The 24,258-nt window shown below is 43.3% G+C and overlaps 1 protein-coding gene across 2 annotated transcripts in view; it reads left to right on the top strand.

Moving 5' to 3' along the window:
- AHCYL1 (adenosylhomocysteinase like 1) overlaps window positions 1-24,258 on the top strand; it is a 118,455-nt gene that overhangs the window by 48,591 nt on the left and 45,606 nt on the right. For both annotated transcript variants that reach the window (XM_073542438.1, XM_073542439.1), the window contains exons 6-8: window positions 21,488-21,582; window positions 21,681-21,787; window positions 23,482-23,598. In XM_073542438.1, the coding sequence (XP_073398539.1) occupies window positions 21,488-21,582; window positions 21,681-21,787; window positions 23,482-23,598 (319 nt within the window). The remainder of the gene's footprint in view (window positions 1-21,487; window positions 21,583-21,680; window positions 21,788-23,481; window positions 23,599-24,258) is intronic.

Here is a 24,258-nt window from a genome sequence, read left to right as displayed (position 1 = left end):
CCCGGTCACGAAGGCAAAAACAGGCTCGGGTGTGAAGGGGTTAAATAGAGTTTATGAGCATTTTAATATATTCTTTAGGCATCTTAAAATAAAACACAAACTTTTTGCCTGTTCTGTCTCTAGTACTTGTAAAGAATAAAATGTAAATTATTACTAATTAATCAAGCTAAATGTCTTCAAGAAAGACAGAAATATATTGGCCATATTTGCATCCACATTCGTGGGAGGTGTTAAATCCCCATCTTGATCTGACTATGAATATCCACAAAACATCATAGGAATGCTCTCCTTTTATGCCAAGTTTCATATGACTCTATTTCCTGGGGAAGTAACACATAAGCCTGTTCACAATATTACTGAAGTGTGTCAGACAGAAGTCCATCCGAACCCAGAACCTCCGTATTTCATTATTTTGAAACCATCTGGGTATAATCTGCACAGTGCCAGTCTTTGTATACATGACTGCCGTGTGATGACATGCTGTAATTGACACGTGACACAGTATGATGTCATTATGGATTGTACGTCACCTCCGCAGTAATTAGTATGCTGTGGTCATGACTTCATCGCTGCAGCTTAGTATAGAAAGATGGATTTCTGCTGGAGTGATGAGGGATTTCAAAAGTGAGTATGGGACTAGTTCTCATTTTTAATATACAAACAGTATTGTGCAAACATTTTAGGCAGATGTCGAAAAAAAATGTTGCAAAGTAAAATTGCTTTAAAAATTAAAAGTATTAATAGTTTATTTTTATCAAATATCAAAAGTGACTGAACAAAAGAAATTTAGATCCTATCAATATTTTGTGTCACCTCCTTTTACCTTCAGAACAGCATCAGTTCTTCTAGGTACGCTTGTATATAGTTCTTCGGGTGGGAGGTTGCTCCAAACATCTTGGAGAAATAACCACAGATCTTCTGTAGATGTAGATTTGAGCAAATCCTTCTGTTGCTTCATGCAATCACAGATAGACTTGATGATGTTGAGATATGTGGTCTGTGGGGGCCATATCAACAATTCCAGGACTTTTTTCATAATAGAGAAACAAACTGAAGGAGAGAAGCGCAGATAGGGTTTTATCCGATGGATAAAATACAGCAAATAATCAGATTGCACTCACCATATATGTCTTTGGGTTAGCATATGCAAACTCATCAGAGTAGGCAACTGCTGCAGCTCCACTGGTCAAGCTGGTGACCACAAATGTAGTGTTATCATGGAGAAGATTCATGGATAATACATTGTTGATGATATCATCTCCTGAGGAAGAAGTCCAAGGGCTTTGAAACGCGTTGAGAGTGAATAAACCATCATCTTTTATCTCTGAATTGTTTGAATCAGACTTTTTACAGCAGCACAGGTATTATCCACGAATCTTCTCCATGCTAACATGAGGACTTTTTTCATGTCATACAATATGGCAAGACAGAAGGTAGTTATGCAGCATCAGCAAGGTCTCTCCCTGGCAAACACTTCCAGGCAGATTAGGGCTTTAAGATGTGCTGTTCAAACTCTTCTGATAAAACACCAAGAAATAGTTAACGTTGAGGACTGTAGATGCAGGGGTTGATCAAAGAAACTTAGTGCAGCAGATGAAAAACACATCATGCTTGCGCCACTTTGAAATTGGATGATGTCCACAAGTGCCATCAGCTCAGAACTGGCAGCAGCAGTTGTACTCAGTTACACCCAAGTACTGTTCTGTGAAGTTAGACCAGAAGTTGTCTTAATGGAAGAATTGCAGTTAAAAACCCTACATCCAACATGGAAACAAGATCCTGTGACTCAACTGTGCTAGAGAACATAGGGCACTAGGGTGCAGAAAATTGGAGGCAGGTTGTCAGGAACACCGCACTGAGCTTGCTCACTGAGCCAGTGCGCGTGTCCTGAGTAAATAGAACTGTGTCCAAAGATACCTGTGGAGTGGGCAGCAGCCGAATAGGTGTATACTTCAGAACAGCAGGACCTGAAGCACGTGACTGCTGGGGGCGTGGCCTAAACTCCAGAGAGCAAGGAGCTGCAAGGGAACTCCTAGCAGGGTAACTGCGAGACAAAGTTACCAAGGGGCATAGACAGGGAGGATAGTCAGGACGTAGCCAATGAGTCACACACAGAGATAGCTGCAATGTACAAGAGACGCGAGCGGAGAGTAGTCAGATAACAGGCAACGAGTCATACACAGAGAGGGTAGCGCAGTACAAAATCAACAGGCAAACTCACAACGGTGAACAGAACCGGGTCAGAACCATATAAACAAGCTATAGCAACAAACAGGCACACAGGGGTCAGCACACTAGGCCAAAGGCAAAAGTATAACTGGCAGGGATTGGATCTTCCCAGGGGTTTAAGAAGCTCTCCCAGAACCATAGAGAGGCCACAATCATTAACCCCAGGTGTGCAGGTCAAAACCTGCACTGAGCTCCAGACATTAACCCCTGACATGCAGCTCAAAAACCTGCACTGGGATCATGACACAGGTGCTCTGGACTGATGAGTCAAAATATAAAACGTGGGTGTAACAGAAGGCAGTTTGTTCGCTGCAGGATTGGAGATCAGATCAAGTACAATAATGAGTGTCAGGAGGCAATAGTGAACCATGGCAACAGTGCAGGCAACAGTGAAGCATGATGGAGGTTCATTGCAAATTTGGGGCTGCATTTTAGCAAATGGCATTCTGGATTTGTTCAAGATTAATGGTGTCCTCAATGCTGATAAATACAGAGAGCTATTTATCTTCTCTTTAGTAGCGGGCAAAGACTTTAGCCGCAGCAGCTGGCTCCCACCTCCTGTGACCTGCTGCTCCGCCGCTGCCGCTCTTCCACCTCCTCACTACAGCCAGAGCAGGTACATCCAGACTATAAGACGCACCCCCCCATTTTACTCCATATTTTGGAGGAAAAAGGTGCGTCTTATAGTCCGAAAAATACGGTATTCAGTACATCACTCGTAGAGGATGTTCAGGGAATTTTTCAAAAATTTGGCAAATTGGACAGTTTTTTTTGGCTCTCTAAACTCAAACTTTTATTCTTTACCCTGACTAGCCCCCCATGACTAGCACCCTTTTTGACTTTTTCTTCTTTATACCTTGTTATCTTACATAATTTCCTTATTCACAGTCTCATTTTTGGAAATAAATTTAATCCTGTGCACTCTGCAGGCAGTTTTTTTTACAGCCAAATCTCAGCTCTGAAAATGTAAGGTAGCAAGTTACTGGCAAGTTGAATAGATGTTTTTAAGTCCCAGTATTACAGTCACCTTGAAGTCCCTCTTTAATAGAAGGGTAAGCCTGCCAGGAATGCCAGGGAGCATGATCATGGTTTCTGATCCAAGTACTTGCCTGCACAACGTCTGTGTAAACCAAGCAGAACAGTGGCCGCATTGTGTAACCATCTGAATGTTGTTTTTATAGCTTGATATTCTCGTCTATTGGCTTTAGCTGTGGGAAAACCTGACTTTCTCTTAATTTATGGATGTGCCAAAAGGAGTGCTTAATGAGGCATTGTGAGAATAACACTAAGGCCGGAGTCACACTGGCGAGGAATACGGGAGAGTGAGAGGCGCAAAAAGCCCGCATTAGACACGGACAAATGATTTTCTATGGGGTCACTCGCACCAGGCGTATATTTCTCCTCCGTATCCTACGCTGCGTGCCACTCGCAGCATGCTGCGATTGTCAGCGTACTACGCCCGTAGTACGCCAATGCAAGTCTATGGGTGCGCAAAAAATACGCATTACACACGGAACACACGTGTGACCTGCGAGCAATACGCAGGTCTTTTGGCTGGTGAACAGGAAATGGGCCAATCCATCATCAGGAAGCCTAGACATGCAAATGAGGTCAAAAAGCGCTCCAGACATCCAGGAAGTACGCCTCCACGGAGTACAGCAGCAGCATGGCGTCCACATATATTAATGTAGAGCTCCTCATTGTGCTGGTGCAGGAGCGTCCAGAAATATGGGACCCACGCGACGCAAACTATGCGAACCGCACAAGAAAGGAGGCGTCATGGAGGCGCATCTGTCGCCAGATGTACCATGACTTTGGTGACAGACCACGTGATGAGCAGCATAAAATTCGTAAGTGCAAATAAAAATATAATTAACCTTAGCGCGCACTATAAAAGGAATCTACAATCAGCCCCCCCCCCCTTCCTGTGCATGTATTTTTATTAGCCTCATGAGGCCGTTACATTAGGATGTGACACGTGGCTTCACACAGCCATAATTAGGGGTTAGGCCACAAGCTCCTCATCCTCCTAGCCACTAAAATTAGTTTCAGGGGAGCTAATGAGACCCTGGGTATCGGCACAATTACATATGCCACCATGGGTAGAACGCACACCCCATAAGGCCCCATGCCTAGACTACTGTTTGAAAATGTGACCTCTCAAATATCTGATTTTGACAATCTTTCCTGTCACATTGCAGTGGAAGATGTGATGAAACGGTGGAGAAGCATCCGGGACCAGTACCAGCGGGAACGCCAGCAGCGGTCCAGGAGTGGGGATGCTGGCCATGTCAAGCGCAAATATATATATTATGACCGGCTGAACTTCCTCGCCCCAATTCTGGCTCTGAGACCGTAAGTACATACCTCACACCACATGACACAAAAACATTACACAAATACTTTACAGGGACAAAAATATTGATGTATTTTTGCCTCTGTTCTATTTCATAACAGAACTCAATCCAACCTTACGGATCGAGGAACGGCCTCAGAGGCTGAGCCCATTATAGATCCTGTAGGGGATGAGGTGGCTGGCCCATCTTCTCCCCCTACAAGAAGGATGGCTGAAGAGGAGGCTTCACCAGAACACACAATGGCTGCCCTACACAACACACCACCAGGACGGTCTGCAGCTGCAACCTCACCCATCCTGGAAGAGATGGGCAACTTGAGCAGCAGCCCAACTGCCCAGATCAGGCCCTCCCCACAGGCTGCTCTAGCAACAAGGCGAATAAGAAGAAGGCGCCAGGTCAACATTCAAGAGAGCAGGACCAATGTGGACACTGGGGTGCTGAATTACTTGTCCAGAGTCACTACAGATGATGGTGAGGAGGCCTATGCACGTAGCCTCACCCTTTATCTCCGTGCCCTTACCCGTGAGGTCAGGCTCCGTATTAGGGGGTGTATTCAGATCCTGCTTGATGCAAGCACCCCCCCCAATACCCCATATGAGGTGTTTGAATTTCTGGAGAGGTGGCAGCTCTCACCAAGAAATTTAATGCGCATGAGACCATCCACACAGATGCTTGCTCAAGCAGGGTCTGAGCAGCCCCTAATACGTGGGCCAACACCTCAACCCCTTCCTCCCCCTACCCATCCTTCTATTCCGCAGCCCCAAATGTCTTCATCAAGCCAACCCCACCAATATGGCCACTTGTACCCACCCAGTGTTGGAGGCTGGTCCCAACCTGGTTGGGGACGATCTGGCTATCTTGGTGGGTATGAGCCACGGGCCTACCAGAGCCAACAAGAAGCCCCTCACCATCATCATTATTACTCTGGCCAGTATCACCAACAGGCCCAGGAGGCTGGACAACAACAGCATCATGGGCAACAGTATGGCCCCACACAGGGCGATCTTGGCCACAATGTCCAGCAGCACCCACAGGCTGTTCCTCCCCATTCCCCTTCCCCTACATATGAGGATTTATGATTCAAAATTTTGGAGATGTCCAGTAACAGGTAACTGGTGCTTCTAATCTAGACAAAAAAACAGGTGTTCTCCTTCACCAACATTTAGAACATAATTTAACACTCACATTTTTAAACAATGTTTTCCAAACATATGAAACAATCCATCATGACAGGCAACGCTACCTCACGCCTTTCACACAGATATTACATGTGTGTATAAAAGAGAAGATTTAAATGCGCTATACTGTTACCTGAAAGGATGAAAATACACTAGTCACTTGCTAACGCATAGGAAAGGCGTGCTTGCCTTTAGTTAAGTAGTCAACTTTGTTATTAGCATTCTCTAGTAAACCAATTTGAGGCGACCAGCATTCTCAATATCACGCTCTCTCTATGTCTTAACAAGTGAGTTTTGTATTTTCATCCTTTCCAGTATAGCATGCTTAAATCTTGTCTGTTCTACAGACAGGTAATATCTGTGTGAAAGATGTGAGGTAGCACAAAATAAAAATAAAAACTGGTCATAGTTTCATCCAGAAAAGTTGTGCAATTTTTTTCTCCCTTGTCATCCGTATGAGGTCCATTTTGCTATTTACAGAAGTATTTATAGTTTCCTATGCTACAGAATTGCGATGTATCTAAAATTCGGATGCTATACTGTGGCTCAATATGGTGTCCTGTTTTTTTTCCACATCCATAGGCTAGAGTGGGGTGAGACACATGCAATTAACGGAAGAATTTCATTTCTGCTGCGATTTTGTTGTCACACAGTGAAAAAAAGAATCGCTCATCTGCAGTGCTTCTTTGAATAGCATTGGCCCGAGTGCTGCTCCTCTTTCTCGCAATTACAGAACTTGTACCGTAGATACCCTTGTGTGAATAAGCTCTTTGCATGAGCCATAAGTCTATTACAATGTAAGCTCATGGAGCCTCGTTCTGACGCAGTGTGACCCGAAAAGTCTGAAGAATGGTGACACTACTTAGAAGAGGACTGGAATGGTGCTGGATGCTGGAGAAGACAGCGATAGGTGAGGAGTGGTCATGAGCAAGTATGCTCGGATAACATCAGAGTATCTTGGGCTTGCTGAGATATGTTTGAGTCCCTGCGGTTACTGTTTTGCGGCTGTTACAGCCGCAACACATGCGGAGTTTGCCTAAGGCTGGAGTCACACTAACCTGCGCAAAATACGCTCCGTATTTTACATGCGTAATACGGATCAATGACCCCTAAACAGTGCTCCGTAGGTCATCCGTAAGCAAGGTGTGGTCGCGTATTTTGCCCATGTGTGCATCCGTAAGTAATCCGTGTGGCATCCGTATGCAATCCGTATGGCGAGATTTTCTTGCAGCCTTGCAAAATGGACATTTAACGGTTTTGAGGCCTGCAAACAATTTAAATCATTAGCCTGCACCCTATTTAGACACTCAGAAACAGGTGGATGCCTACATTCTGTACATTTGTCACCTTGCTTTCACGAGGTGTGTTGGTGTTTGTGCAGCATGGCCGAGGGTCTGACATTCAATACAACCGAGCAGGTTCTCTTTACCTGGCTTTTGTCACGGCGCTTTGGCCAACCATATCCTGTGATAGTGGATCCGCGGAGGAGGAGACGCATGTGGGTACATCCACTTTTGAGGCAACGACTCACAAGAGGTCATTTTCACCGCCTCTATTCGTCTCTGCGGGAGCATCCGGAGAAATTTTACCAGTACTGTCGAATGAGCATTTCCACATTTGATCGCCTCTTGGAGACAGTGCGCCCTGGGATCACCTTTCAGGACACTAGGATGCGCCAAGCCATATCTGCAGAGGAGCGACTTCTACTCACAATACGGTATGTACTCCACGACCACATTCTCTATGTTCATAATGTGTGTGTTAATTTATGTTTTTTGGCCTTCTTGGACAAAGTTTAATACCCTCATCTTCCTCAAAATATGTTTCACCTGACACAGCAGAATGTTACATCTAATATGTACTGCATATCACTTAGTCATTGTGCCACCAAATATGTGTGTGTTCTTCTCTATCATTCCCTACCAAGTTTGGTCGGCATGTAACTGATTTTTTTTTACTTTCCCCTTTCTAACCTGTACTATTTCTGTTGTTCGACAGCTTCCTGTCCACTGGCCTGTCTTATGCCGCCCTCCACCATGAGTTTCTCATTGGAAAGTCAACCATTTCAGGCATAGTGAGGTCTACATGTGCAGAAATCTGGACAAAACTCCATCAGGTGGTCCTACCCGAGCCCAGGATGGAAGACTGGTTAAGGATTTCACGGGACTTTGAGGAGGACTGCCAGTTTCCAAATTGTATTGGGGCCCTGGATGGCAAACATATCAGGGTGCGTAAGCCGCCGAACTCAGGCTCCCAATTCTTCAATTATAAGCAATACTTTTCTGTTGTATTGTTGGCTCTGGTAGACCCTCAATACAAGTTTATGATTGTTGACATTGGGGCCTATGGAAGGACGGGAGACTCTAGAGTCTTCAATACTTCCATAATGGGTCGGCGGCTACGCACCAACCAGTTGGATCTCCCACCACCACGCCAGCTACCAGGCTCCCCCGAACAATCAGTCCCTTATGTCCTTGTGGCAGATGAGGCCTTTCAGTTATCACGTAATGTCATGAGGCCATATCCCCGGCGCAACCTTGACCACAGGCGCAGAATTTTTAACTTGCGCCTATCACGTGCTAGGCGACTGGTGGAGTGTTCCTTTGGGATTCTTTGTGCCAAATGGCGGGTACTCCAGTCTGCCATTCAGTTGAGTGAGCAAAATGTGAATGAAGTTGTCAAAGCCTGTGTTGTTCTGCATAACTTCACCAGGATACATGATTGTTCCTCCTCTGATGGTGTTGTGCGTAGGCCGGACAATGTGCGCAGGGTGAGACCACCTATCATCCCTCAACATAGACCGCTCTCTGGCCTCAAAGTGCGTGATATATTCACGAATTACTTTATCTCACCTGAGGGGGCAACTTCTTGGCAAGAGAATGCTGTGTCTATGTTATAATTTTTTTGTTTCAAAGTGGGTCTAAATATATATTACTCAAGCCTTTTTATGATTCTATGAGTGTTTCTTTGCATTGGTTGGTGTCTGTTAGTATGTTGTGAGGGATAGTGAGAAATCACACAGAGACGTTAACTAGAGTAGACAAATTTTTAGTTTTGCCTTTTTTTTTTTTTGTTTTTTTTTTTTAAAGGCAAACATAATTTTGCCATAACACAAATTTGGCAATGGCCAAAATGACCCTTTGGGCCTTCTTTAACTTGGTGTAACATTAACATTACAGAAAAAAACTGCAACAACCATTATGCAATAACAACATTGCTGCATGCCTACATTAACCTTGATTAGGCAACAAAGGGTGAGCTCCATCACCAAAATAAAGTCAATAAGATAACACTCACATTTCCTCATAATGTTTTCCAATCATAGAAAGATTCCACCATGACAGGCAAGGCTACCTCACATCTTTCACAGAGATATTACCTGTCTGTAGAACAGACAATATTTAAGCATGCTATACTGGAAAGGATGAAAATACAAAACTCACTTGTTAAGACATTGAGAGAGCGTGATATTGAGAATGCTGGTCGCCTCAAATTGGTTTACTAGAGAATGCTAATAACAAAGTTGACTACTTAACTAAAGGCAAGCACGCCTTTACTATGCATTAGCAAGTGATTAGTGTATTTTCATCCTTTCAGGTAACAGTATAGCGCATTTAAATCTTCTCTTTTATACACACATGTAATATCTGTGTGAAAGGCGTGAGGTAGCGTTGCCTGTCATGATGGATTGTTTCATATGTTTGGAAAACATTGTTTAAAAATGTGAGTGTTAAATTATGTTCTAAATGTTGGTGAAGGAGAACACCTGTTTTTTTGTCTAGATTAGAAGCACCAGTTACCTGTTACTGGACATCTCCAAAATTTTGAATCATAAATCCTCATATGTAGGGGAAGGGGAACGGGGAGGAACAGCCTGTGGGTGCTGCTGGACATTGTGGCCAAGATCGCCCTGTGTGGGGCCATACTGTTGCCCATGATGCTGTTGTTGTCCAGCCTCCTGGGCCTGTTGGTGATACTGGCCAGAGTAATAATGATGATGGTGAGGGGCTTCTTGTTGGCTCTGGTAGGCCCGTGGCTCATACCCACCAAGATAGCCAGATCGTCCCCAACCAGGTTGGGACCAGCCTCCAACACTGGGTGGGTACAAGTGGCCATATTGGTGGGGTTGGCTTGATGAAGACATTTGGGACTGCGGAATAGAAGGATGGGTAGGGGGAGGAAGGGGTTGAGGTGTTGGCCCACGTATTAGGGGCTGCTCAGACCCTGCTTGAGCAAGCATCTGTGTGGATGGTTTCATGCACATTAAATTTCTTGGTGAGAGCTGCCACCTCTCCAGAAATTCAAACACCTCATATGGGGTATTGGGGGGGGTGCTTGCATCAAGCAGGATCTGAATACACCCCCTAATACGGAGCCTGACCTCACGGGTAAGGGCACGGAGATAAAGGGTGAGGCTACGTGCATAGGCCTCCTCACCATCATCTGTAGTGACTCTGGACAAGTAATTCAGCACCCCAGTGTCCACATTGGTCCTGCTCTCTTGAATGTTGACCTGGCGCCTTCTTCTTATTCGCCTTGTTGCTAGAGCAGCCTGTGGGGAGGGCCTGATCTGGGCAGTTGGGCTGCTGCTCAAGTTGCCCATCTCTTCCAGGATGGGTGAGGTTGCAGCTGCAGACCGTCCTGGTGGTGTGTTGTGTAGGGCAGCCATTGTGTGTTCTGGTGAAGCCTCCTCTTCAGCCATCCTTCTTGTAGGGGGAGAAGATGGGCCAGCCACCTCATCCCCTACAGGATCTATAATGGGCTCAGCTTCTGAGGCCGTTCCTCGATCCGTAAGGTTGGATTGAGTTCTGTTATGAAATAGAACAGAGGCAAAAATACATCAATATTTTTGTCCCTGTAAAGTATTTGTGTAATGTTTTTGTGTCATGTGGTGTGAGGTATGTACTTACGGTCTCAGAGCCAGAATTGGGGCGAGGAAGTTCAGCCGGTCATAGTAGATATATTTGCGCTTGACATGGCCAGCATCCCCACTCCTGGACCGCTGCTGGCGTTCCCGCCGGTACTGGTCCCGGATGCTTCTCCACCGTTTCATCACATCTTCCACTGCAATGTGACAGGAAAGATTGTCAAAATCAGATATTTGAGAGGTCACATTTTCAAACAGTAGTCTAGGCATGGATCCTTATGGGGTGTGCGTTCTACCCATGGTGGCATATGTAATTGTGCCGATACCCAGGGTCTCATTAGCTCCCCTGAAACTAATTTTAGTGGCTAGGAGGATGAGGAGCTTGTGGCCTAACCCCTAATTATGGCTGTGTGAAGCCACGTGTCACATCCTAATGTAACGGCCTCATGAGGCTAATAAAAATACATGCACAGGAAGGGGGGGGGGCTGATTGTAGATTCCTTTTATAGTGCGCGCTAAGGTTAATTATATTTTTATGGTTGCACTTACGAATTTTATGCTGCTCATCACGTGGTCTGTCACCAAAGTCATGGTACATCTGGCGACAGATGCGCCTCCATGACGCCTCCTTTCTTGTGCGGTTCGCATAGTTTGCGTCGCGTGGGTCCCATATTTCTGGACGCTCCTGCACCAGCACAATGAGGAGCTCTACATTAATATATGTGGACGCCATGCTGCTGCTGTACTCCGTGGAGGCGTACTTCCTGGATGTCTGGAGCGCTTTTTGACCTCATTTGCATGTCTAGGCTTCCTGATGATGGATTGGCCCATTTCCTGTTCACCAGCCAAAAGACCTGCGTATTGCTCGCAGGTCACACGTGTGTTCCGTGTGTAATGCGTATTTTTTGCGCACCCATAGACTTGCATTGGCGTACTACGGGCGTAGTACGCTGACAATCGCAGCATGCTGCGAGTGGCACGCAGCGTAGGATACGGAGGAGAAATATACGCCTGGTGCGAGTGACTCCATAGAAAATCATTTGTCCGTGTCTAATGCGGGCTTTTTGCGCCTCTCACTCTCCCGTATTCCTCGCCAGTGTGACTCCGGCCTTAATCCGTTCCCTGTTGGCATAGTTTGCTATTCTGTGCTTCCTCGATCTAATCAACAATTAACTCTGATTAGGTAGACAGAGATTGTTTGTGTCTGGGATCTGAGGGTATCGTTACACTTAGCGATGCACCAGCGATCCCGACAACGATATGGATCGCTGGTGCATCGCTAAGTGGTCGCTAGTGAGCTGCCAAACAGGCTGATCTCACCAGCGACATCGCAGGGGTCGCTACTTACCTGTCAGACGCGGCGATCCTGACGTCCTCCCGCCCGCGTACACGCCTCGCTCGTCGGCGCCACAGGAAGCGCGGCAGGAAGCGCCCGACGAGAAATGGTCCAGGACCTTCTTGCGCGACCAATGCTGATCAGCGGGGGAGCGGGTCGGAGGTACAGTAAGTATCACATGCAGCGATATCGCTAGCAATATCGCTGCAACGTCACAAAATCGGTGACTTTACAGCGATATTGCTAGCTATATCGCAGTGTGTAACGGGGGCTAGAAGTATTTTGGAAAATTAGTTTAATAAAAGTGACATTTCTCTTTTATCCCCTTGATTTTGCAGCCAATTTTAATTTTACGTTTGCATTTTTATCTCCCTCTCTTCCAAGAGCGATAACTTTATTTTTCTATCAATTTAGCCATGACAGGGATAGTTTGTTGTAGTTTTATTTATCTCCATTCATTTTACCATACAATGAAAAACGAAAAAATACCCTTTGGGTTAGTTGGTGAAAAAAAAACAAACTCTGCCAATTGTTTTTTGAATTTTGTATTTATGGTGTTCACTGTATGCTAAAGATGATCTGGAGACTTCATCCTCAATATGATTACAGAGATCTTGAGTTTGCGTAGATGTTTTTTTTCCTTTACATGTTAAAAATAAATTTAGACGTTTGTAAAAAAATAAATAAAATTTGGATTTGTGTTGGCCTTTTTTTCAAGACCTATAACAATTTTTTTCTGTCAGTGGAGATGTGTGAGTGATTGTTGGCACGCTGATAGTTTTATTGATACCAATTTGGATTACATACAGTGGGGAAGATAAGTATTTGATACACTGCTGATTTTGCAAGTTTTCCCACCTACAAAGTATGGAGAGGACTGTCATTTTTATCGTAGGTACACGTCAACTTTAAGAGACAGAATCTAAAAATAAAAAAACAGAAAATCACATTGTATGATTTTTAGATAATTAAATTGCATTTTACTGCATAAAATAATATTTGATCACCTACCAACCAGCAAGAATTCTGGCTCTCACAGACCTCTTAGTTTTTCTTTAACAAGCCCTCCGTCTCTGCACACATTACCTGTATTAATTGCACTTGTTTGAACTCGTTACCTGTAAAAAAGATACCTTTCCACACAATCACACTCCAACCTCTCCACCATGGCCAAGACCAAAGAGCTGTCTAAGGACACCAGGGACAAAATTGTAGAGCTGCACAAGGCTGGGATGGGCTACAGGACAATAGGCAAGCGGCTTGGTGAGAAAGCAACAATTTTTGGCACAGTTATTAGAAAATTGAAGAAACACAAGATGAATGTCAATTTTCCTCAGTCTGGGGCTCAATGCTAGATCTTGTGGGGTAAAGATGACTCTGAGAAAGGTAAGGAATCAGCCCAGAACTACACGTAAGGACCTGATCAATGACCTGAAGAGAGCTGCGACCACAGTCTCAAACAGACTGAACTGAACCCAATAGAAAATCTTTGTAGGGAGCTGAATCTCAATGTTACTCAGCAAGAGCCCCGAAACCTGAAAGATCTAGAGAAGATCTGTATGGCAGAGAGGGCCAAAATTCCTGCTGTAGTGTGTGCAAACTCTGTCAAGAACTACAGGAAACATTTGACCTCTGTAATTGCAAACAAAGGTTTCTGCACCAAAATATTAAGTTCTGCTTTTTTATTGTATCAAATACTTATTTCATGCAATAAAATGCTAATTAATTATGTAAAAATCATACAATGTAATTTTCTGGATTATTCTTTTAGACTGTATCTCACAGTTGCAGTGTACCTACTATAAGGCTGCGTTCACACATTCAGGTTTTTTCGTGTTTTTTACAGCGCGATTTTGCCGCGAAAATGCAAAAAAACACAGCATCCCATGCAATCCTATGGGATTCCGCAATGCTGTGCTAATGCTGCGGATTTTCCCGCGGCGGAATCGCATTGCGGAAAAATCCGCAGCATGCTCATTAATTTGCGGAATCGCGGCAATTCTGCACCCATAGGAATGCATTGTTCCGCTTACTTCCCGCATGTGGCTGTGCATACCATGCGGAAAGTAAGCAGAACATTTGCGGATGGTACCCAGGGTCTGGAGGAGAGGAGACTGTCCTCCGGGCTGTGGGTACCATATCCCTGTAAAAAATAGAATTAAAATAAAAAAAATCTGGTTATATTCACCATCCAGCGTCCTGCGCAGCATCCCCAGGCTTCAGCGATACACGCGGCAGCTCCCGTTCCCAGTGATGCATTGCGATGATCTTTGCTGACGTCGCGTCTCGTGATGCTGTAGCGGTCTCACGAGACTGCGACGTCATCAAAGGTCATTGCCGCAATGCATCACTGGGAACAGGACCTGCCGGAGCATCGCGGAGGCCTGGGGACGCTGCGCGGGATGTCGGAAGGTGAATATAACACGATTTTTTTTTTTTTAATTATTTTTAACATTAGATCTTTTTACTACTGATGCCGCATAGACGGCCTCAATAGTAAAAAGTTGGTCACACTTGTCAAACACTATATTTGACGAGTGTGACCAACCTGTCAATCAGTTCTCCAAGCGATATAAAGTGTCTTTCTTCCTTTATTTTTTAATCCCTTAAGGACACGTAAAACTGCAGTCGTCTGATCACTGATGCTATGTAGTGCAGTGTCACAGTATAACCATATATAGTGAAAATTACAGCCTGCTTAGAAGCTTAGCCCCATGGGATGGCATCATAGGAGTGCCCAGGTGGTAGCGACATGGCTTTCCTTGCCTACATATCACTTCATCATGGGTGGGCCAGTGGAAGCCGCTGCACTGGCAACCACACTATTTTAATACCCCTGTCAGAGACAGCATCTACTGCATGGCGAGAGGGCTCAGCTCCTGAGCACTAATGGGTTAATTAACGTGTAATTGCTCCAATGCTGGGGGAAATTAAAGGGAGACCTCTGACACAAATGTATTCAGGAAATTTCATTATAACTTAAATTGTTTTCCTTTATGGGCAACATGATGATTTTAGGTTTTAAATCTTGGTCAATAGGCAAAGTCCTTACTTCATGTAGCCATTTTACTAGAAGAATGTAACTATTAATCCTTGACCGTAAAAGTTTTAAAGGGGTTGTCCATTGATAAACAATACTTTTTAAATGCTAAAGTACTCCAGCTAAAATAAATAAAAACTTTTACTCACCTTCTGGACCAAATCTATTCCAGCGCTGTGTCTCCCAATGGTCAAGTGAGATTTTTACGTCATATGAGCGCTGCATCCCATTGGTGGCTGCTGCCTTCACAATTCTGCCACATCAAATTTAATACAGTTCTGTAAGTTTGAAGGCTGCAGCTGATCAGCTGCCACCTGATGTAATGTCATGTGACCACCAAGATACGCAGCACCGATATCACTGGAACAACGCCGACTCGGGAGGCGCAAATATATACACTGCTCAAAAAAATTAAGGGAACACTTAAACAACAGAATATAACTCCAAGTAGATCAAACTTCTGTGAAATCAAACTGTCCACTTGGGAAGCAACACTGATTGACAATCAATTCCACCTGCTGTTGTGCAAATGGAATAGACAACAAATGGAAATTATTGGCCATTATCAATACATACTCAATAAAGGAGTGGTTCTGCAAGTGGGGACCACAGACCACATCTCAGTACCAATGCTTTCTGGCTGATGTTTTGGTCACTTTTGAATGTTGGTTGTGCTTTCACACTCGTGGTAGCATGAGACAGACTCTACAACCCACACAAGTGGCTCAGGTAGTGCAGCTCATCCAGGATGGCACATCAATGCGAGCTGTGGCAAGAAGGTTTGCTGTGTCAGCATAGTTTCCAGAGGCTGGAGGTGCTACCAGGAGACAGGCCAGTACACCAGGAGATGTGGAGGGGGCGGTAGGAGGGCAACAACCCAGCAACAGGACCGCTACCTCACCCTTTGTTCAAGGAGGAACAGGAGGAGCACTGCCAGAGCCCTGCAAAATGACCTCCAGCAGGCCACGAATGTGTATGGGTGTGCACAAACGGTTAGAAACCGACTGCATGAGGATGGTCTGAGTGCACGACGTCCACAGATGGGGGATACTGTCAGCAATCATGCAAAAAACCCTAAGAAAAACTCCAACACGTCTGATATGCAAAAATACTGAGGGCACACGACCTCTCCCCCACTAAATCAGAACTCTGATGTAACTGGACGCAAACAAAAGATGCTGATATAACAGGGGATTAGAAATACTGCAAAGACTGACATAAGCTGTGGCAAATGAAACAGAGTCCAGCACAGGCAGAAATCAGAGAAAAGCAAAAAATGGATAAAATGCAAAAAGATTCAAGCAGACAAAATAGCTTATCTGAAAGATGCAGGATGAAGCAGGAGGCAAGCAGACTTCCAAAAGCTCAGGAAGAAAACCAAATCACCGGCAAGAGCTGAGGGAAGGTTGCTCACTTAAATCACTCCAGTATGTAACACCTGACCTCCAATCATCCTGCTCAGGTGATTGACTTCTGTCAGCCAGACCAGCTTCATTACCAGCAGCAACCACCAGAGGGAGCCCAAACTCAGAAGCCAGGTCAAAAGTGTTCACAACAGCTGAGTTAGTGGACCTGCTGCTGGTTTGTTGCCCTGCTACGGCCCCCTCCATGTCTCCTGGTGTACTGGCCTGCCTCCTGGTAGCGCCTCCAGCTTCTGGATACTACGCTGACAGCCAAGCAAACCTTCTTGCCACAGCTCGCATTGATGTGCCATCCTGGATGAGCTGCACTACCTGAGCCACTTGTGTGGTTGTAGAGTCCGTCTCATGCTATCACGAGTGCGAAAGCACAACCAGCATTCAAAAGTGTCCAAAACATCAGCCAGAAAACATTGATACTGAGATGTGGTCTGTGGTCCCCACCTGCAGAACCACTCCTTTATTGAGGGTGTCTTGATAATTGCCAATAATTTCCATCTGTGGTCTATTCCATTTGTACAACAGCATGTGAAATTGATTGTCAAACAGTGTTGCTTCATAAGTGGACAGCTTGATTTCAAAGAAGTTTTACTTGGAGTTATATTCTGTTGTTTAAGTGTTCCCTTTATTTTTTTGAGCACTGAATCTACATACAACCCCTGGCAAAAATTATGGAATCAACGGCCTTGGAGGATGTTCATTCAGTTGTTTAACTTTGTAGAAAAGCAGATCACAGACATGGCACAAAACTAATGTCAACTCAAATGCCAACTTTCTGGCTTTAAGAAACACTAAAAGAAATCAAGAACAAAAAATGTGGTAGTCAGCAATGGTTATTTTTTTAACCAAGCATAGGGAAAAAATTATGGAATCACTCAATTCTGAGAGAAAAAATTATGGAATCATGAAAAACAAACAAAAAAACATTCCAACACATCACTAGTATTTTGTTGCATCACCTCTGGCTTTTATAACAGCTTGCAGTCTCTGAGGCATGGACTTAATGAGTGTCAAACGGTACTCTTCATCATACTGGCTCCAACGTTCTCTGATTGCTGTTGCCAGATCAGCTTTGCAGGTTGGAGCCTTGTCATGGACCATTTTCTTCAACTTCCACCAAAGATTTTCAGTTGGATTGAGATCCGGACTATTTGCAGGCCACGACATTGACCTTATGTGTCTTTTATCAAGGAATGTTTTCACAGTTTTTGCTCTATGGCAGGATGCATTATCATCTTGAAAAATGACTTCATCATCCCCGAACATCCTTTCAATTGATGGGATAAGAAAAGTGTCCAAAATATCAAGATAAACTTGTGCATTTATTGAAGATGTAATGACAGCCATCTCCCCAGTGCCTTCACCTGACATGCAGCCCCATATCATCAATGACTGTGGAAATTTGCATGTTCTCTTCAGGCAGTCATCTTTATAAATCTCTTTGGAACGGCACCAAACAAAAGTTCCAGCATCATCACCTTGCCGAATGCAGATTCGCGATTCATCACTGAATATGACTTTCATCCAGTCATCCACAGTCCAAGATTGCTTTTCCTTAGCCCTTTGTAACCTTGTTTTTTTCTGTTTAGGTGTTATTGATGGCTTTCGTTTAGCTTTTCTGTATGTAAATCCCATTTCCTTTAGGCGGTTTATTACAGTTCTGTCAAAGACGTTGACTCCAGTTTCCACCCATTCGTTCCTCATTTGTTTTGTTGTGCATTTCCTGTTTTGGAGACAATATTGCTTTAAGTTTCCGGTCTTGACGCTTTGATGTCTTCCTTAGTCTACCAGTATGTTTGCCTTAAACAACCTTCCCATGTTGTTTGTATTTTGTCCAGATTTTAGACACAGCTGATTATGAGCAACCAATATCTTTTGCAACATTGCATGATGATTTACCCTCTTTTAAGAGTTTGATAATCTTCTCCTTTGTTTCAATTGACATCTCTTGTTTTGAAGCCATGATTCATGTCAGTCCACTTGGTGCAACAGCTCTCCAAAGTGTGATCACTCCTTTTCAGATGCAAACTAACGAGCAGATCTAATTTGATGCAGGTGTTAGTTTTGGGAATGAAAATTTACAGGGTGATTCCATAATTTTTTCCCTCAGAATTGAGTGATTCCATAATTTTTCCCCTATGCTTGGTTTAAAAAAGTAACCATTACTGATTGCCACATTTTTTTGTTCTTGATTTCTTATAGTGTTTCTTAAAGCCAGAAAGTTGCCATTTGAAATGACTTTAGTTTTGTGCCATGTCTGTGATCTGCTTTTTTCTACAAAATTAAAGAACATCCTCCAAGGCCGGTGATTCCATAATTTTTGCCAGGGGTTGTATATATTTTTTTTTTTACTTTATTTGGGGATTTTAACATTTAAAGGGATTTTCCCACTAACAAAGTTAATTATAAAGTTTATTTTAATCAATTCATCTTGGAATAATAATAATTGCCACAATTTAATGTGTTTAAAAAGTATGTTCCTGTGCTGAGAAAATCTTATAAATGTGCCCCTGCTGTGTACTGTATAATTGCTGTGTCTAAAGGGCCTGTCACACTAAGCGATATCGCTAGCAATATCGCTATAACGTCACTGGTTTTTGTGACGATATAGCGATATTGCTAGCGATATCGCTATGTCTGATACTTACCTCCGACCGGCTCCCCCGCTGGTTATCGCTGATCGCGCGAGAATGTCCTGGACCGTTTCTCGTCGGGCGCTTCCTGCTGGGCTTCCTGTGGCGCCGACGAGCGAGGCGTGGACGCGGGCGGGAGGACGTCAGGATCACCTCGTCTGACAGGTAAGTAGCGACCACTGACCCCTGCTATGTCGCTGGTGAGATCTGCCTGTGTGGCAGCTCACTAGTGACCACTTAGCGATGCACCAGTGATCCTGACCACGTCATATCGCTGGTCGGGATCGCTGTACATCGCTAAGTGTGACAGTACCTTAACTGTGCTGGGACATGGTCTGATCATACCACAGCTCTAGGGGGGGAAGGAATAGAGAGGATACAGACATTACAGCACGGGATCACAGCTGATTCTTTTTGTGAGATAAAACATTTCCCTGCCTGTTTTTAAAAATGTTTTACCTCCAAGAAAGAATCAGCTGTGATCCCGTGCTGTCCTGTCTGTATACTCTTTTGTTCTCCCCTGCCCAGGAGCTGTGGTATGATCAGCCAATGTTCCTGCACGGTAAGACACAGCCATTACACAGTACACAGCAAGGGCACATTTATAAGATTATCAGCACAGGAACATTTTTTTTTAAAGACCTCTAATTATTATTATTCCAAGACCTATTGATTAAAATGAAATTTGTTTGTGGAAAACCCCCTTTAAGAAGGGGTTGTCCAGTATAGACAGCACCTTTTAATTCTTGTTCAAAATTTCGGTGTAAAGTGGGTTTCAAGGGTTAAACTAAAAGATACAGAAGGCCATGGTGTTTTTATCTTTTTATATTGTTTGTTTATAAATTATATTGTGTTATTTAGAAACTTAATAGAAATAAATATAGCAAAAGATACAAAGGAGGGCAGAAATACTCAGAAGAACAGTGCCCAGACATGGAACTGTTTTTTCTTTTTTTTAATTTTCCTTTTGTTTTCTACATGCAATATAAATTTAAGAGCATCCATGCCATTGTTCCATTCCTCTATTGTTCCTCTTGGAAAAAATGTGTAAATTGGCACGTTCCCCTTGGACCTTTCTTTGGGATCTGTTCCTGCACAGTCTGTACTGTGTCGTAATGTTTAGCAAGAAGTCCCAGTGGGTCGCAAAATGGCCACTAATAGTTATTCATTGATTGATTTCCAGGAGGAACAACAAAGAAATAGCATAATGCAGTGTTCTAAGTAGAGTGGGAATCGATTTTTTTATTTTTTAATTTTATGGGAAATAGTTATTTTGTAAGGGTTAGCTTTTCATTAATTTAATACCTTCTCAACTAATGACAAAAACGTACGTCACAGTTAGGACGCAGTCAGATGAACGTATAACATGGCCGACGATCGCATTGCAGTGCACAGACAGGCCGGCGGCTCTACTGACCCGAGCGTAACAGCTGCATAGAAATACATGACGCCGTCAATCTCCGGTAAGGAGAGGGGCTGGCCAGTCCGTGCACGGCGATGCGATCGTTGGTCATCTTACTGCAACCCTTAGGGCAGAGACAGACGGCCATATTTCTCATGCAAGAATTGCACCGTAAACCTCGTACTGGCTGTCAGCTCTCCTGACCTGAGCTTGACAGCTGCATAGTAATCCATCTCGCTGTCTTGCTCAGGTCAGGAGAGGTGGCAGGCCAGTCCGTGCAGTGCAATGCGATTCTCGCACGGGATATAGGGCCGTCCCTTAGTCTCAGTATACTGTTGTATACTGCCACAGCTGCCAAGATCAGTGAACCCCATCATTGCCTCCATGAAACATGATGGCGGCACTGTACACGGGACGGAGTACCTTTTAGCCGTGATCACTACAGTTCCAGCCGCTGGCACCACCATGCAGACAGTCCTAGGTCTAGCAAAGATTCCTAGGGCTGTTTCATGCGTCTACCTGTTAGGGCAGCTACAATGTGATTGCATGCAGAAGTATGCCAGCATAGTGTTAGGAATTGTGTGTTTTTATGCTTGTAACTTCATATAGAAATGCTTAATTTTGCATGTCCCTAGATCTCATTCATTGACCTCTACACAAAAACTCCAAAACATTACATCATTTGGAATGATAAAAAAAAACAAAAATTATTTTCTTTAAATCCAAAAATTGGTTGTCCTTATGGGATCAATAGTACATTTTTCAGTTCAGTAAAATATACCATATTTAGGTTTTAAAGTGTGAGCGCAGGCTTATACATGATCTGCCACTTGGTGTGAATAAAAGGCAATGCAACCAGCCATAACCCAGCAATGTCAGACTACCTGGACAATTCTCTTAAAAATATGTTACTTTACTATAAGCGGAGAAAACTACTAAACTGAAGTACATGTTGGTTTGAAATAGGTTGTACATAAAAATCGACATGAAAATGCATCTTTTACTCTTCTTTTCCCCATATTTTTAGGTGTTGCAGTGTTTGCATGGAAAGGAGAATCAGAAGATGATTTTTGGTGGTGCATTGATCGCTCAGTGAATGGTGATAGTTGGCAGCCAAACATGGTACATGGAAGCTTCTTCTTTTATTTAAATAGATTGTATTTCATGTAATAAGCAGAATTATTAAACCTCACATCACGGCAAGCTTCTGTTTTTCTTAGATCCTGGATGATGGAGGAGATTTAACTCATTGGGTCTATAAGAAATACCCAAATGTTTATAAAAAGATCCGCGGTATTGTGGAGGAGAGTGTGACTGGGGTGCATCGGTAAGTTTATTACTTGCCCTGAAGCTTACTAATGATAATGTATGATCCGGAGACTATAATACATGATGCAGTGTAAGATAAGTTGATTTGTAAGGGACCTATGCAGGAATTACTTATTTGGTATTAAGATTCATAACTATTATTCTAAAACTTGAAAAGTATTAATGTATTCTTCCATTAGTGCAGGTGAAGGTGTACAACCAAAAGCCGCCAATCCACAGTCAATCCTCATGATATTTTGCACAAGCTGCAATTTATGCTTGTATATACCTGATATGATTGCCTGCAAATTTTGTATGCATATACCTAGACGTCCCTGTACATTAAGGGGTGGAACACTACTTGGACAAACCGTCCTTAAATATTATATTCCCCAGTATAAAATAAAATAACAGATACTCACCTCCGGTGCTGTTCCAAAGATGTCGGTGACGGGTTTCCTTGGGTCCAAGTGGCATTGTTACGCCACATGAGCACTGCAGACAAACAACTACTATTAGCAGACTGCAGATATCACACTTTTTTTGGGATGTCCGAGGTGCTTCTAAAGTAAGAGTGAGAACTACAACCCATCAGTGACCATTGATTGGCCGCAGCGCTCATGTGGCAAGAACCCAGTGCTGATATCCTTACGTCGGCGCCAGTGTAGTAAGAAAATATGTGTTATTTTTATTTTACACTAGAGAAGATAGTGTTTAAGAAGGGGTTTGTCCGAGTAGTGGAGCGAGGAGACCCTAAACACTAAGCAGGGTACAGCATGCCTTCTCTGTACATGGATATGCATAGATAACTAATAGCTTATTTGTTTAAGTCTATAGACAGCCTCAGATTGAGGAAAGGTGGTCATATGCTTTAAGTAACACTTGGTGTAGTCGAGCGTGCATGTGTTTAAAATATTTTGAACAAGAATCCCCATTTTATACACCTGTCCTGCTAAAATTGGTTCAGTCAACGTACGTCTCTATAATGTCTGGCCATCTGTAAGAGAATCTAGCCACATGACAGCAGCATAAAGTAGGGACAGACACCCTGAATCTAGCACGGAGTCACTTGCTGTAGTTTTGATGAATCACTATTTTATCTGCTGCAGCTTTGCTAGTCTTCTCAGTAATAGCCTCTGCTGTGTAGTCCTTGATATTCATGGCTCTGGCTTGTCCTGTGCACCAGCACTGATTAGTAGCTTTCTATAGATCACATTGTAGCCAAAAATCAGTTAATAAATATTACCAGTGGGGTTACATAGAGCTCATCATTGAGAGAACTAGCAGATAAAATGGTAATTATGGTATATCAAAACTACAGTAGGTGACAGCACTGGAATCGGGGTCACTGACCTTATTGTATACCACCCTTAAATTAAGGCGCATAAAAATAAGCAAAAAAGAGTTGCATTTAACAGAATTGTGTCAAGTAAAAGTACTCGATTTCCTATTGTTACCAACTATTTTTCTGATACTATTTAAGAAAATAAGTTGTAGTCTTATTGGGAAACTCTTCAACTCTTCCCTATGCTAGCTAATAGAGTGATTGTCCAAAGCAAGCCCCGTGATGTTCTTTTTCCAAGAACATGTCCATGTTTGTGAAATGGTATTTGTCACGTATTTGTGTAATATGTGTGTTTCTTAAATACAGTGAACAAGACAATTTTATATACTTTATAACTATTGAACAATATACTTTTTGTATTTTTACAGCCTGTACCAGCTATCCAAGGCTGGTAAGCTTTGTATCCCTGCCATGAATGTGAACGACTCTGTCACCAAACAGAAATTTGATAATTTATACTGTTGTCGTGAGTCAATACTGGACGGGTAAGAAATTTGTGATGGTACACGCTGGAAAATCCCAGTAACTTTCAACTAGTGCCATAATATGTACCTAAAGAAAATATAACTGCCCTTACCCAAGTGGGCGTTCATTGACGATCAACCATGTTCTCATACTTGAAGGGCATGAGCATATGTAGTGGGCAGTGTGGAAGGACGTTGATTACTCCAGTAGTGGAAGTAAATCTTGAAAATGCGGTCTTTTTCTGTGCCCCACTGCTGTGCTTGCGCTGCTCCCATTTTGGGAACACCGAGTAGTGATGTGATGTCTACTGAACAGCGAACGCAGTAAAGTTATTTTCTAAACTTCATTTAATATCGTAAATCAACTTCTGCTCTGTGGTAAAATAAATCCTGCTGTCTTTTGCATGTACCCTTTCTTCTTTATACACCAGAATCCAAATTACTATGCAAATTGAATTTAAATATCATATCATAAAGATGTAATTTTTTTGTTTTCCAACTAAACTCATGGATGGTATTATGTCTCAGGGCTCTTTGGATCACTGAAATAGATAAAAAAAAAATTCCTGGTGAGCCCGATTAAGGGAAAATTACTTGAGGAGGATGTTCCACATTATTAAGCATGCCACAGATTTCAAGCAATATGGTAAGGAAAAAGGATCTCTCTGCCGCTGAAAAGTG

This window comes from Dendrobates tinctorius, unplaced genomic scaffold (assembly GCF_039654945.1).
Source record: "Dendrobates tinctorius isolate UK_male_01 unplaced genomic scaffold, ASM3965494v1 ptg000127l, whole genome shotgun sequence".
NCBI lineage: Eukaryota > Metazoa > Chordata > Amphibia > Anura > Dendrobatidae > Dendrobates > Dendrobates tinctorius.
Note: the sequence above shows the minus strand (reverse complement) of the source record. Positions and strands in the feature narration are given on the sequence as shown.